The sequence below is a fragment of the Fundulus heteroclitus genome, chromosome 22 (assembly GCF_011125445.2).
Source record: "Fundulus heteroclitus isolate FHET01 chromosome 22, MU-UCD_Fhet_4.1, whole genome shotgun sequence".
In the NCBI taxonomy this organism is placed as follows: domain Eukaryota; kingdom Metazoa; phylum Chordata; class Actinopteri; order Cyprinodontiformes; family Fundulidae; genus Fundulus; species Fundulus heteroclitus.
This window is the reverse complement of record NC_046382.1, coordinates 4,978,840-4,994,929: the sequence shown is the minus strand read 5'-3', so window position 1 is coordinate 4,994,929 and position 16,090 is coordinate 4,978,840. Positions and strand designations below refer to the sequence as shown.

At 46.4% G+C, this 16,090-nt stretch overlaps 1 protein-coding gene across 1 annotated transcript; it reads left to right on the top strand.

Moving 5' to 3' along the window:
* The first annotated feature begins 7,360 nt into the window (after nt 1-7,360).
* On the top strand, nt 7,361-15,800 carry LOC105921212 (cytochrome P450 26C1). The gene is made up of 7 exons (XM_012856911.3): nt 7,361-7,625; nt 8,290-8,613; nt 10,657-10,881; nt 10,962-11,237; nt 11,307-11,465; nt 11,795-12,193; nt 14,411-15,800. The coding sequence occupies exons 2-7, from the start codon at nt 8,407-8,409 to the stop codon at nt 14,753-14,755; spliced, it is 1,611 nt and encodes a 536-aa protein (XP_012712365.2). The 5' UTR covers nt 7,361-7,625; nt 8,290-8,406; the 3' UTR covers nt 14,756-15,800.
* The last annotated feature ends 290 nt before the right edge of the window (nt 15,801-16,090 follow it).

Genomic DNA, 16,090 nt, shown 5'->3' with positions numbered 1-16,090 from the left:
GTGTGTGTGTGTGTGTGTGTGTGTGTGTGTGTGTGTGTGTGTGTGTGTGTGTGTGTGTGTGTGTGTGTGTGTGTGTGTGTGTGTCAGGTAGCACGAGGTGAAGCTGAGGCAGATTTTAGTAGTTGTCAGACTCTGTTGGCATCAAACCTGAGGACACAACTGTGACCCCCAGAGGAATTCAGCTCGTCTAATTACACAAATCCAACAACGTAGTGCAGGGTGACTAACACACACACACACACACACACACTAACACACACACACACACACACACACACACACACACACACACACACACACACCGGCGGCCTGAGATCAAAGTGAAGCCTTCAGACTGTCAGAGCAGCGCCGCCTCAGGCTGACAGCAGCTCATCCAGTGTTTACATTACAGCACTTTCTACTCTGCAAACACACACACTGACACACTGACACACACACTGACACACACACTGACACACACACTGACACACACACACTTCAGGAGCTGATCTGCAGCCTGATAAGACGGCTCACACAGCTGAACCGAGCCGGTGCGAGGCGAGGTCGGCCCGTCTGGAGGAGCAGCAGCGGTTGTCATCGCTCACAGAGAATCCATAATTTGGCCTCTGAGTGTGAGTTTGTGAGTTTTAGCCTCACGCTGGATAGAAAGTGTGTTGAGATGTTGTTTTAGAGGCTGATGCTGCCCAGCAGTGTGTGCACACATTAGAGGATTCCTCTGAGCGTGTTGGGCGTGCCGCTACATGCCTCCATCTGTCTGTGTGGCGATGTTCTCCCTGTCGGCATCGCTCCTCATTTTAATAACACGCCTGGACCAGAACACACACATTTCCACATGGACCGGCCACGCCCAGATTACCATGGGATGAATGTCTGAGCCAGCTTCCAGCTAAAGATACAGCTTTTCCAGAGAACCAGACACGATTCTCTTAAGGCCAGGTGTTTAACTTTGTTCTGCTGTGTAAAATCGTTGATTTAGCTTCGGTTTAGATTTTACGTCTAAGCCACCATCAAACAAGGAGTTTATTCTGGAAAAAATGGAAATTCTTCGTCCAGATTACAGACAAGGCCCTGCATCAACTTTAGGAATATTAGCGTCTTGTTGTGATGAAGAAAGAGCTGAAAGGAGATCTGGATTAACCAATCCTTCTGCTAGTAGCTATCCTCCTCTGCTGTGTGATCAGGCGAGCCTGAGGTGGAGCTCCTCTTCATCACAGGGAGGAAGATGCCGCCAAGCTTTTCCTTTCCAGATCCTTCGTATTATAAGAATTCCTTCCAGGTCAGACAGGAAACTTGTTGGATGTCCTTTCTGACCTGGAACTGCTTTGTGTCCCCAGGAGGACCTGGAGGGTGTGACCTGTGGTTCTCACAGCACATTTCAGCGTAACAGGCCGTTAGGTGCTGGTGTCACGCTGTAGTTAGGCCGTCAGATTCAAAGCGTGTCAACAAACAGCGTCATGTCACGGCATTCGTCCAGGTATGAAAAAAAGCACCAATCAGATGACGGCGTTCCATTAATGGTGAGGAGCAGAATGGGTTATTTACGCTCACTTTTAAATGTTGACTTTAATTCTAGCTGAGCCATTTTTACCAACCATGATTTCAGCTTGACTGAGTGAAGCCTCTGATCATATAAATATGTTAAGGTTGTGTGCAAAAAGGGAAGTAAATGCTAAAAATCACAATATTTACCACCCTCTAACCTTCAGAGGAACCCACAGGGGGCGCTGCCCACAGACTCTGATTCAATTCAATTTTATTTATATAGCGCCAATTCATGAAACATGTCATCTCAATGCACTTTACAAAGTCAAAGTCATTCATATTATACAGATTGGGTCAGATTATACAGATTGGTCAAAAATGTCCTATATAAGGAAACCAGTTGATTGCATCAAAGTCCCGACAAGCAGCATTCACTCCTGGGGAACCGTAGAGCCACAGGAAGAGTCATCTGCATTGTACATGGCTTTGCTGCAATCCCTCATACTGAGCAAGCATGAAGCGACAGTGGGAAGAAAAACTCCCCATTAACGGGAAGGAAAAACCTCCGGCAGAACCGGGCTCAGTATGAACGGTCATCTGCCTCGACCGACTGGGGTTACAGAAGACAGAACAGAGACACAACAAGAGAAACAAAAAAGCACAGAAGCACACATTGATCTAGTAATCTGTTCTACATTAGATGGTAGTAGCGGGTGATCTGTCTTCTCTGGATGATGTCACAGTTAACAGAACGCCAGACCAGGTGTACCTACTATGAAGAAAAAGAGAGAGAGCAAAAAGTTAAAAGCTGAAATGACGACAGTCATTTCAATGTAATACAATGCAAAACTGAAGAACAGTAGAAATCAGTAGAGTGAGAAAATTAGACCCTGATGTCCTCCAGCAGCCTAGGCCTATCACAGCACAACTATAGAGGTAGCTCAGGGTAACATGAGCCACTCTAACTATAAGCTTTGTCAAAAAGGAAAGTTTTAAGATTAGTCTTAAAAGTAGACGGGGTGTCTGCCTCACGGACCAAAACTGGGAGTTGGTTCCACAGGAGAGGAGCCTGATAGCTAAAGGATCTGCCTCCCATTCTACTTTTAGAGACTCTAGGAACCACCAGCAGACCTGCGGTCTGAGAGCAAAGTGCTCTGTTAGGAACATACGGGGTAATCAGAGCTCTGATATATGATGGAGCTTGATTATTAAGGGCTTTATACGTTAGAAGAAGAATTTTAAATTATATTCTGATGACATCGACTATTACACTAAAACCTCAAATGAGTTGAAACCTACATTCAACAGGTTAAACCAGGGAGCTTCAACTCCAGTCCTCGAGGTCCTGCAACTTTTATGTGTCTCTGCTTCTTCACACCTGAGCCAATAAATGCGGCCATCAGCAGGACTCTGGAGAACTTGACTGCACACTGAGGAGCTAATTCGTCCATTTGACTCTGGTGTGTTGGACCAGAGACACGTTGCAGGACAACGTCCCTGGAGGACCGGAGTAGGGGACCTCTGGGTTAAACCGTCACACAGAGCATCAGCTCTGGCTCGGTTTACCATCCTCTAAAGACATGACCCGATCAGCAGGACCTTAGATCCTCTGGGCTGCTTCAGGTGAGGACATCATGGCTTCACCTGTAACACCTCCAACCTGAACACAAGCAGAGCCTCTTTGTGTTCAGACCAGGTGAGTTACCTGAACCTTCCAGCTGAAACCTTTGATTTAAGAGTAAGAAGTATTTGATAAAACTTTGATCTGGTGACATTGTAAGATTTTACTTTGAAAGCTTCAGATATCTGTTGCTTCACATTTAGGTTGCAGGTGCTGCTGGATGATATTTCATGTTGTACATGTTTCATGTTATTTCAGGAAGTTTCCCTCCCCTATCACTCAGTTTAAACTTAAAAAGCTTTCAGAGTTTGTCTCCTGGAGTGTTTTCTATCCGTCACCATCCTCACTGACAGCTGAATGACGTTCTACGCAGACGACCTTTGCTTTTACCTGAGAGCCTGAGTGAAAGCTTTCAGAGGTGAGCTGCTGCTCTGAGCTCAGGTGGATAAGAGCATCATGATGTGGCTTAACTCAGGCTTAATTTATCAGGCCATCAGCCTTCAGGCCTGCACACAGAGCAGCACATAAACACTCCAGCACTGACAGACGCTCGTCAGCGCTTCAGCGTCTCCGCCAGCTCTTTGCATCCTTCAATCTGTCGTTTTATTTTGAAGGCGTCTCAGTGCGATGGGCTTTAACTCCTGCAGGTCTGAGGTTGAAACAGGAGCTCTGATCTGCCCGAGGCGCCGCAGGCTGGATGTCTGAGTTACATGAACTTTTAAAAGCTCAGGACTGGGATTAGTTCAAGTGTCCGAGCAGAAACCCCACAGAGCGGAGCGGTGTGGTGTGACGGGACCGACACAGGAAATGCATCTGAGCAGGTGTGTTTGTCTCCTTCTCCTGATTGGTCCCTTCAACTGAGCACTTTGGATCCCAGCGTCTCAAACATCTGACATTTGGGAAAGGAGTGAAATTTGGAAGGAAAGTAACAACGATCCTGGTTCTGACGCTGCCTGGAATCACTCAGGGTGTTAGTTGAAAATCTGCCGGTTTTTGGAGTAAGAAGAAAACATCTGGATGTTTTTTTTATCATGTTTGGTTTATAAAACTCCGCTCTCACTGTTCAAAAAGAGACTCTGTAACACAAAATATGTCTGAAAAAGATTCCCCTCAGTTTATTGGTTTCCTGTCAGATCCAGAACTCACTTTTTTTTTCTGGTTCTTGTTCTGTTGTAATAAGAAGTGTTTCCTCTCCACAGTCCCCTTGTGCTTGCTCTGGAGGAGAGGTTGCTGCAAAGTGAAGACTTGATACAACATCTGGTTTCTCAGTCTGAATCGGACTTTTGTGACTGCGTAATCAAACTGTGACGATATTTTGTCCAGATTTTATGTTTTTTTTTTTAAATAAATTCAATAGATTTTAACATAATGTTTTTTTTTTTCTGAGGCTAGCTCTCCTAACTAGAGAGAGATCTGTCATCCTCACCCGTCTCCTAACAGGAACAGGGGTTCGCCTGCATGAATGAGGACATCGCTCAGGTCCGTTGTGGTGAAGGAAGGACCGGAGCTGAAGCTCTGGATCATTCCCAGAAGAACCAGATCCTGGATCCAGCAGATGAACAAAGTTCTTCTTACCTTAGAGATCAGAGGTGGAGCTCCATGTGACCTGATCCTGTGCCTTTCACATCCTGTTCTTCTGGCGCCTGTCACCATAGTTGTTTTTCTTCATCTTTAAACCTTTTTACTCACCATTCTGCTCCTGAGTTCCTGTCGGCACTTTGGTCCAGATCAGACCTCACCGATCACGAGGATCAGGAGATCTGCTCCTCCAGACCAGGATCCACTCCAACACGTCTCTCTGAGCAGCAGCTCTCTGTCAGCTGGTCCAGGAGCAACATGGAAACCTAAAACATCCTCACTGTTCATGTTCACTGACAGCAGCATGTTGGTTGGTTTTAACGTACACAGCCCCCCAGCAGGTCTATGACTGTGAAGCGTTCGTCTGAATGTTTGTGGGCAGAGACCCATGTGAGCGTAGAACCGACGTCTACTTTGTTCCTGAGCTTTCCTGCAATACAGCCTGAAAACTGGATGAAAATCCACCAGAAGACGAAGGTGTGAACAGAGAGACAGATTATTGGGAGAAAGTGTGTGACTGGAACCTGACGTCAGTCAGAAACTGTTTTAAGGGATTATATTGTTTGAGTCACAGACTAAAAGGAAATGTCTGAAACGCTCCAGAAATGGATTATAGAGTTTCCTTTAGCACAAGATGCTTGGATTTTTGTAGCGAATTCTCATTTTATTAGTTTCTATGCTTGGTTTGTGCAGAACAACTGATCCATGAGCAGAACCAGAGCCTGGAACACCTGATTCCTCAAAGTCTGAGTAGATTCCCCTAAAAAAAAAACTCCCTGCTGCTGTTAATGATCCCAGCGACGGATGCAGGCTGAACTGGCTCTGACCACTGAGGAGGAGGAGGAGGAGGAGGAGGAGGAGGAGGAGGAGGAGGAAGAGGAGGAGGAGGAGGAGGTGTGTGTGTGTGTGGGGGGGGGGGGGGGGGGGGTGCAGTGGTAAAAGAAGAAGGGGAGGCCAAAGCATACTTTTCACTTTTAATTAAAACATTTAAAGTCTAAATTAAGACTCTCGTGTTTCATCGACCCACATAAAGATATTTTGTCTTTACTGAAAATATAACAAATGAGATTTTTTCCGTTTCATAAATCCTTTCCAGGATGTGAAATCTGCAGGTTTTATTCAAGCATCTGGGTCAAAGATTTCACAGAAAAATTCATAAAACAAATCTGAAAAATCAGTTTTAAGGCTGAAGATGATGATTACTAATATTATCCCGCTGCGTCAGAAGCTCCGGTAGAAACGCGCGTTTATTTCAGAGTTTGTAAGAAATAATTATTTGTTTTCCTGGACAGGAGGAGATTTCAAATCACAGAAATACGAACAAATCTGTTTATTTCTTAAACATTATTTAGCATGAATAAATAGCTAAAAGTGAAATTAAAAAGTCAAAATGTAATATATATATAATTTTACTAAAAAAATAAATAAAAGAGAACAAAGAATAGTCAAAAATATACACAAACTTTATATTCTGCTTATGTATATGTTAGTTTTGTGGATAAAATAAGATACCAGAAAATCAAATGAAACGAATGTTTAATTCATGTTGGCTTAATCAATAAATCAGGTTAAACAAAAATAGAAGCTAATTGAAAAAAAACTGTGTGTTGGATTTGGCTAAAATAAAAACAAACGAGTATCCAATAAAAACTCTTTATTTACTTGTTTTTCATAAAAATGAAATTTAAAAAGCTGAACCCGATTCGGCCCAGATCGATGCGGACCTCCAAAAAAGAAACCAAAAAAATTAACCAGTAATTAAATAATAATAATAATAATAATAATGACATGTGATGAGATAAGTGCAGGGGAAATATGGCTCCACCTGGAGAGATATTTAGTTTCATCTTAAAAGCTGATGTGAAGCTTCATCTGGATGAAACCGGAGCTGTTTGCCTTTGCGGGGATTCCCCGCAGTCCGTCAGCCAGTCTGCAGATCGGGAAAATAATATTCCACCTTTATCACTGGCTTCATGCAGGGCGCACAGAAAAAAGTCCCCGCGTTATTTTCATTTCAAAATATGCAACAAAAATCAGATTTTAACAACTTTACAAATTTAGTTTTTTTTTTCTCTCTCAGGAATAATTTAAACGCGTTTTATGTTGCAGCGCTGCAGGTTGCAATAATTTAACCGATTAGAAACACAAACGACGTGCATGAAATCTCATATTTGCTCTAAAATTATTATGTTAACAACGTCCTTTGTTTTTATTTTGTTTTTTAACCCGAGAAAAAATCTGCAGCTCATGGGAAATACCGGCAGATCTGAGCATTTGGACCGACTCCACCGAATCAGGACCGAACTCTTCCGACTTCAACAACAACAACAACAACAACAATAATAATAATAATAATAATAATAATAATAATAATAATAATAATAATAATAATAATAATAATAATAATAATAATAATAATATCACGTAAAATGGTCTAAAATGATTTTTACGCATCACTTTGGATAGAAAAATACTTCTCCAAAAAACTGATTAAAAACCGCGGATTGGTTAAAATAATAAAAGATAAAACTTAAAAGGAAGAGAGGAGCAGTTATTTGCCGCTGAACACATGTTGCGTTAAGCGCTAAAGCCGCAGCCTGCAGCGATGCGTGGACGCGCAGCAGCAGCCTGAACTCTGCGCCAGGCTGGCAGCGGCTCTGCGCTGATTGGCTACCTGGGACGGCTCGCTCAGCCTGACGCACACACACGCGCTCTGTGCTGCGGACTTTTCCCATTTCCCTCCTTCGCTCTGCGCTCCGCTGTGAATGAACAGCCTGTTTGGCATTCCTACCAACGTCAGCAGCTGAAGGTGGACCACTCCGAGCTGCCTGCTCCTATAAATCGGTGCCGCAGCCCGCTTCCCTGCAGGAACGCTCTCCAAGTTGGAGCAGGAGCAGGAAAACGGAGCGCATTCTTCAGTCTGCAGAGGAGACGCGCGTTGGAGGTAAGCGCTTTGGATCGGAACCTGAGCGGAACCAGAACTAAGCTTTTGTCCATGTGGAGTAATTTAGGAACTAATGGGAACTTTTTTCTTTTCTTTTCTTTTTTTCTTTTCTTTTCTTACATTAAAACCATTTTGATCTGATTCGACCCAAACACCTTGTGGTGCAGCTTTTAAAGCAGATTTACTACCGCTCCTCTATAAAGCCCGGTGCGCCCGGGGGGTGGGGGTGGCTGAGCCCCCAAACTGTACCCATAAAGGCGCGCAGCGTTATAGACAAGCCGGCGCAGGCAGACCTGTAAAAGTGTTTGGAATAGCTGACAGCTCCTGATGTTGCAGGGAGTTCCCCCCACTGCGGAGGCGCATCACGCAGGTGGGATCAGTCTGTCTCCCCGGAGGAGCAGGACTCCTCTCTAATAAAACACGGAGGAGGAAAAAACTGCCTTGGCTTTAATCAAATGATTCTGTTCTAATAAAACCCAGAGTGACCCAGTTCCCGGTCAGATCTCGGCCTGAATAAGGAAACATTTGATCTAATTAGGACTCTGACGCAGCAGAGTTCAGACAAGGTTTATAGGAACTTTTTCTCCCTTTTTTAGTTTTAGTAGCACTTTTTTGGGGGGGGATAAAATTCGCAATAAACTGAACAAACTCTTCTTTATTGCAGGTCTAGTCTAATTCCTGAGGAAATAAATCCGGCCAAGAGTCGCTCCAAGCTCCGCCGCCGGACTCGGTCTGTTAGCGCGCCGTTGCAGGTGGATGCTGGGAAGCGAGCTGCTGACAGATGTTCCCCCTGGCCCAGTTCGGGGTGCTGTCGGCTCTGGCCGCCGCGCTCACGTCGGTGCTGTCCGCGCTGCTGCTGCTGGTGCTGACCCGGCAGCTGTGGAGTCTCCGCTGGAGCCTGACCCGGGACAAGGACAGCAGCCTGCCGCTGCCGAGGGGCTCCATGGGCTGGCCGCTGGTCGGAGAGACCTTCCACTGGCTCTTCCAGGTCAGACAACACTTTTACTTTCCTCCCTGGTCTCAGCTGAGGCTTTACTGCCAGCACAGGGGACCAGGAAGTTGCGTTTAAGTATTAAAGCTTCCGGTTATTCCTGCAGTTTCGGGTCCAGGCTCTGTTCTGCGGTTGAAGCAACATGTGCGGACTTGACTCCTCTGGGAGGCAGAGACCAGACACTTTCAGCTCAGATGTTCCTCCTTTTTCTCTCTCCATGTTTTCCTTCATCCATCCAGCGCAGAAAATGAAACTAAACCACTGGTGTTGCTCGTCGCTCTCATATTTTCAGTGATTTATGAATTCTTTGCGTCTCTCCAGCAAAGCGCCCGGCACGCTGTGCGTAAAAAGCCTCCGCCCTCTTTCCGAGCAGCGCAGACATGCTTCTTTTCTCTTTTGACATTTTAAACAGTTTGTCTGCGCTCCGACACATTAATACAGAATAACTGGCTGATCCGGAGGACTCACGCTGATATAAAAATCTGAATATATACAGATTTAACATGAATGTGACATCAATAAACTAAAGGAATTTTAAACATATAGGGAAACTTTAACCAAATAATTGACTGCTCAAAGTAATTATAAAACTATTCAACGCTTTTAATCCCAGATGTGAGTTTCTGATAACGTCTAAATACTGGTCTGCGACATCCTGGAGTACAAATGTGATGTCCACCAGTCCACCTAATCTCAGCCTGTCTTCAGAAAGGGAAAGCCAAGCAAACATGTCATGTAAGTGAGGGAGATGCATCTCCAAAAGTCAGGAAAATAGTCCTAGAAAAAAGCGATCCAAACCTTCCCAGCTCTGCGTCAGAGCATTAATTAAACATCTGGGCTGAGGCGAGCACATGTGAGGAGATGTAAGGCAGGTAAAATATAAATCTGTAGAGCTCAGGGCAGCAAACAGCGGCATCTCCAACCATTAGAACACATCTACATGTCAGCCTGCTGGTTAGAAAGAAAAAAAACTATTTTATCTCCTAAAATCTCTAAACATGTGGATCTTGATAAACTCAGCTGTGTTCTTGGGTCAGATGAGACTGCGTGACCGTTGGGTTGAAACACTGGAGGCTCTCAGGCATGGTGGAGGGTCTGTGATGCTGTGGGCCTGTCTCTCTTCCAAAGACCCTGGGAAGATGTTAGAGTGCAGCAAGAACCCTGAAGCACCAGGGCATGTAAAAAATAATAATCTGGTTGCTTCTGCCAGAGGAAGGACAATCTTTGGGTCTTTCAGCAGGACAATGATCTGATGTTAGAGACCAACCCAGACACAATCTACTGTGTTCCACGCCCACCTCAGTCCTCAGGTCTACATCCTGTGGATAAATCTGATCCACGACCCGCTCTCTGTTTGCTCGTCAAACTTTACAGAACAAGGCTAACTCAAAGGGTAACTGGTACCAGTGGCCTGCTAATAAACAATATCTCTGAGCCTGGTTCTGCTGGAGGTTTTTCTTCCCACTGTCGCTTCATGCTTGCTCAGTATGAGGGATTGCTGCAAAGCCATGTACAATGCAGACGACTGTCCCTGTGGCTCCATACTTCTCCAGGAGTGAATGCTGCTTGTCGGGACTTTTATGCAATCAACTGGTTTCCTTATATAGGACATTTTTGACCAATCTGTATAATATGATTGATTTTGACTTTGTAAAGTGCCTCAAGATGACATGTTTCATGAACTGGTGCTATATGAATAAAATTCAGTTGAATTGAAATTGAATATTATTTCCATGCTGAATAACTAATCTTACATGTTGATGTAAGGAAGTTGTTAGATGAGGCAAATTAAAGCAGTTTTCGCTCAAAAATAACAATATAGTTATAAAATGGTGACAATTATGGAAAATATTCTGCAACAAGTCTGATCTGAACCTCAGAGGGAATGTTTCTAGATCATAGACATTTTTGATAAATTCTACAAAATTCTTCAGAATTTGACAAAACCAGAAAGATAAAGAAATATATATCTTTTCTAAATATTTCAGCGAGTTTTGCTAAATCTTCACATGCCTCCCCCCCCCCCCTTCCCCCCCGCAGGGCTCCAACTTCCACATCTCACGGCGGAAACGTCACGGCAACGTGTTTAAGACCCACCTCCTGGGGAAGCCGCTGGTCCGGGTGACCGGAGCGGAAAACATCCGCAAGATCCTGCTGGGGGAGCACAACCTGGTGTGCACCCAGTGGCCCCAGAGCACCCGCATAATCCTGGGCCCCAACACCCTGGTCAACTCGGTGGGAGACCTCCACCGGAGGAAGAGAAAGGTGATGCATGTGGTCCTGTGTCTGCAGCCACAGCTGCTCCTCATCCACCTGACTCTGAGCTCCTCTCTGTCTGTTTTAAGATCCTGGCCAAGGTGTTCAGCCGGGGGGCGCTGGAGTCCTACCTGCCCCGGGTGCAGGACGTCATCAAGGCCGAAATCGGCAAGTGGTGCTCTGAGCCGGGGTCCATCGACGTCTACGGCGCCGCCAAGTCGCTGACGTTCCGCATCGCGGTGCGGGTGCTGCTGGGCCTGCGGATGGAGGAGGAGCGCATCGTCTACCTGGCCAGGATCTTCGAGCAGCTCATGAACAACCTGTTCTCGCTGCCCTTCGACGCGCCGTTCAGCGGCCTGCGCAAGGTACCAGACCGCAGCCCGGTGCAGAGTTCACACACGTGGAGTCAGGTTCTCACCGACTTCTCTCTGCAGGGCATAAAGGCCAGAGAGATCCTCCATGCCAACATGGAGAAGATCATCGAGGAGAAGATGGCGCGGCAGCAGGTGGACGACGACTATCAGGACGCCTTTGACCTCATGCTGGCGGGCGCCAAGGAGCAAGGCCAGGAGCTCAGCATGCAGGAGCTCAAGGTACCAGAACACTGCTTCAGCCAGGCCACAGAGGAACACGTGAGGAACCAATGAGCTGTTCCTCTGCTTTACCGAGGAGACATCTGGGCTGGCTTTAGCTCAGACAGCAGCACGTTTACAGCTTTAGCCGGGCGGAATAGGAGAGCAAGGTGGACAGTCTCAGAGGAGAGGGACACTGCCCTGCAGGGTTCAGATGTTTCTCTGCTTCAGCACAGGCTTCTGCTGAAGCAGAGGAACATCTGAAGCATCCAGAGCAGCGGCTCCACCAGGAAACACTGAAGTCTTTTATAAAGTGACTAACGCTGTACATTTAACCCTTCATGTTCCAGGAAACAGCAGTGGAGCTGATCTTCGCGGCCCACTCCACCACAGCCAGCGCCTCCACGTCGCTGGTCCTGCAGCTCCTCCGCCACCCGGCGGTGGTGGAGAAGGCCAGAGCCGAGCTGCAGGCTGAAGGTCTCGGCTGGCAGGAGGAGCCGAGCCCCGGCCCGCCTGGCGTAGCTGTGGAAACGCAGCAGGAGGCTGCAGAGACGGAAACCAGCTGCTTGCTGAGCACCAGGAGTGGGCCAGACGGCGGTCCTCCTCAGCCTGGCTCCCATGTGCCCTACCTGAGCCTGGAAAAGCTGAGCCAGCTGCGCTACATCGACTGCGTGGTGAAGGAGGTGCTGCGCTGCCTGCCGCCGGTCTCTGGGGGATACCGCACGGCCCTGCAGACCTTCGAACTAGACGTAAGTCCCAAAAACAATCCCTCTGTCTGCAGTTAGCTGCTCGTCATAAACCAATCAGCAATCATACCAAGGGTTTGGTCCAAAGGGTCCTTCCAGGAAGCATTCAGTACCAAAACTTCTGATTTGCCCTGAAATCAGCATCGACCCGTTGATCACCTGCTGTACGACGAGTACCACTAATAATCTTAGTTTAGCTTAAATCATCCGTTCTATGCATCAAACTGTGTTACCTGTGGGCTTTCACACATTTCAGTGAGGAAATATAAACGTATCTGGGCTGCTGGTTCTGGAGTGGCCACATATTTGAAGGTTTGACAGGTTTGACAGCAGCAAAAGTCCAGAAGTTTCTTAGGAAACCTCCAGGATCTGTTGATGGAGATCACTGGCTGTGTGGAACAGAAACATCAAATCATGGGAAATATTGGACTATATTTAAATATGTATTCTAGGTATGATTTCTGACTATTTGCTACTTTATGTCCTCATATAAAACAGCAGCTTTTGCACCAATGAGAGGCCTTCTCCGCCTCCAGGTCCATGAAAACATGAAGCTTTGCTCCGACTTTGTTCTCGTCCTGCATTGTGTTTTTCCTGCAGAACACTGCAGTTAGTTCTAGTTAAAGAGACTAGAACATATGAAGAAAAGTCCTCAGAGGTTCCCACGTCCTTCCTGGTAACTCATATAATGTTTAGAGAGAAGGTAATGTGTGTTTACGGCTCCTACTTTTTATTTTTCCACAAAGCAAACCTGCTCTGAGTAGAAAGGCAGAAATAAAATGAATGTCTGACCTCTCACCTCTGAGCCCCTGAACATTTTGGGCACCTAAACTCTGCTGTAACCTAAATTTGTAATTAGATAGGAAATAGTGTTAATAGAAGACGGTAAAATAATCCTCATGTTTAGTTCTACTTTAGTCTGGTTGCACTGTGGCCGTATCCAGGTGAGAGGAACATGAGGCTGTCAGTCAATAAATGTTCCTTATTTCTTCCTGAAACGAGCCCTTATAGAAATCTTTGCAGCGACCTGAACCTTGCCTTTTGTTCTTCCACCCGCTGAGAGTTTTTCATGTAGGATTAGCGTGGCGTAAAAACTCCTCGGCCCTTATAGGCGTCCTCCCCGACCCCAGCGTGGCCCCAATTTTCTGGCCCTATTGCTGGAAGGACAATTGTCATTTCTGAAGCTGTAAAGCCCCGAGGCTGAGGAGTAGCTGTGCTGCTGAACGCGGCGGTCTGACCCGCAGCGTCACAAAGACAGCTCACATCTCCAGGAGCGGTTCTGGTCTGAGTGGATGATAAAGATCCGTTCTGTTCTTAAGCATAGAGCTATAATTAAACCCATGAATGACACAATGAAACCTCATTTTCAGCGGTAGCAGCGTGTTAGTGGACTTATAATAAGGCAGCCTGGAGTACGCGCTAGCAACAATAAACCTAGTAAGTTAATTCAATATAAAAGTTTATTTTGGCCTGATGTTAGAAACAGGGCAGTGTAGTCCAGCTACTCTTTCCTCCTGATAGAGATGGATAGAGAGCTGTGGACATGCACTGTAAAAAGGGAACTAAAAGTAAGTAACATTTTCGTGAAATTAGTCTATCTTTCCTTAATTTGAGCTGCTAATTAAGATTATCTGAGTATTTTGATCCTTAAAATAAGATAAATAGACATCCTGCACCTGAAATAAGATGATGGAGATGAATTGTTCTTATTTTAAGTGCTAAAATCTTATTCCATTGGCAAATCATCTTATTTAGCTGCTCAAATAAATTCTCATAAAATAATCTTGACGTTTCCCTGCAGTAGACAGACCGGATTCTCCACTAATTAGAATCCTATAGATCGGTCAGCTGCTCTCAACCTCTGGGTTGGTCACAGTTACTGTTGGTTGGAGGCTGGTGTCGTCTACCTGTCAAATGAAATGAAAGTGTCTCTATAGCGCCACTTTAAAGTAAAAGTCTAAGCAGTGCGTGTCCAGGATGTGTTGGTCTGCAGAGATGTTGGCTGACCTTCTCCTGACCTTAGAGCTGCACCAGTCCTGACGATCGGCTCTGCAGACCTGATTTTATTAACCCACGATGGCTGCCGGCAGAGACTGTATCATTTCAGTGATTTTCTCATCTAAGAGCGGAGCTTTTTAAACGCTGTGTGTTCCAAACCCCTGGTTGAGCGACAGAAGGAAGATGTTTGGTTGTGACGGCTCGTTCTGCTTTCTGACGCAGGGCTACCAGATCCCTAAAGGCTGGAGCGTGATGTACAGCATCCGGGACACTCATGAGACGGCGGCGGTGTTCCAGAGCCCGGAGCAGTTTGATCCGGAGCGCTTTGGGCCGGAGCGGGACGAGAGCCGGCAGTCCCGCTTCAGCTACGTGCCTTTTGGCGGCGGCGTGCGCAGCTGCGTGGGCAAGGAGCTGGCGCAGATCATCCTCAAGACTCTGGCCGTGGAGCTGATGGGGACGTGCAGATGGACCCTGGCCACGGAGAAGTTCCCCAAAATGCAAACGGTCCCCATCGTGCACCCGGTGAACGGGCTGCACGTGCGTTTCTCCTACAGCAAGCCGCTTTAGGTCCACAGCCAAGCCCAGCCAGGCGGTGAAGGGACGTTCTCTGAGCACAGAACCAGAACCTCCGCGGTCAGGCCACCTCTCTCCTCCTCAGACACGAGGCTTCCACTGACATCCTGCAGAACTTCATCCTTTAAATGCTTCTTAAATTATTTATGCATTTTGCCTGTTTCCTGCAGAAGGTGTGAGTCTGCCCTCTGGTTGGACTAAAAGCACATAAGCTAAGTTTTCTGTTTGCAGCTTTACAGACACCATCGCCATCCTGCTCCCTGTCTGCTGTCTGTAAATTAGTTCTAAGTTATTGTACATATCAGAATAAGCCATTAAATCCATATCTCTGCTGCTTTTAACTGTTCTACTTCGCTGTAGCTTCTTCATCCATAACGTCACAAATTTAAGGTCAGTTCTGTTTTCCGGCGTTCCGCTCTGCAGTTTCTCCTGCTTTGTCTTGTTCGACGTGCCTTTGAGCAGGGCACTTGGAGGCGGCGCACAGGAAAGGCTCCTCTGGAGGGTCAGATCTGTGCTGGAACAGGAGTCGGTTCCCATCAGCGCCTCTTTGAGCCTGAAAGGTTCAGGAAGAACTGGACAGTTATGAGGAACATTTGGTTTGATTCCAGACGTTCTGCTGATGAACGGGAAGCTGCTGCCGCTCTGGGACTCATTCAGAATGTCCTCCTTTTGCTTTTTATATGAATGTTTCATAGATCTGTTATTGTGTGTGCATTAAATGAAGTAGTGTTCTGAATAAGCTGTATTTAAAAGGCAGATGGTCGTCATCTGTTGTAGAGACACTAACCTGTAATGTAAAACCTTATTTCTCCCTTAGGAACCGTCTTACTTAGCATCAGCTGAGTTCTAATTGGTCGGAGGACTGTTAGCCTGGTCGGTGCGCTGTGAAATGTCAGATACAGATGGATTTATGGAAGGAGATAGCACTTTCTCCACTTTAAGGAGTCTGTATATACTGTATTGTCCTGGTTGTTCACTGAAAGTATCAGATGTAGCTGCTGTACCGTCGATTTGAATTAGAGGATGCCAAGCAAAGCTGTGTGTGCTTCTCTGAGTTTTTATTTATGTTGAAAAAGCCTTGAGCTGTTGTTGCACCAGGATCCGCTCCTGCTGCCTGAAACCGTCCCCTCAGTCTGAAGGCACTCCACCTGGGCCCACAGACCAGACCTCGCTGCTCCTGCTACTACATGCCTCCATCTTCCAACACACCCGCATCAAATGAATGGCAGCTGATGAGGGAATTCAACCATTTCATTCAGGCCTGCTGGAGGAAGGATGCATGTGGAGGCAGCAGGATAGCAGCTCTTGAGGACCTGGGTACCCCTGCAT

Bases quoted from the DNA above. Each gene is read 5' to 3' on its own strand.
- LOC105921212 (XM_012856911.3), top strand. From the start codon at position 8,407: ATGTTCCCCCTGGCCCAGTTCGGGGTGCTGTCGGCTCTGGCCGCCGCG. The intron at 8,614-10,656 runs GTCAGACAACAC...TCCCCCCCGCAG, and splicing joins CCTTCCACTGGCTCTTCCAG to GGCTCCAACTTCCACATCTC. The intron at 11,466-11,794 runs GTACCAGAACAC...TTCATGTTCCAG, and splicing joins TCAGCATGCAGGAGCTCAAG to GAAACAGCAGTGGAGCTGAT.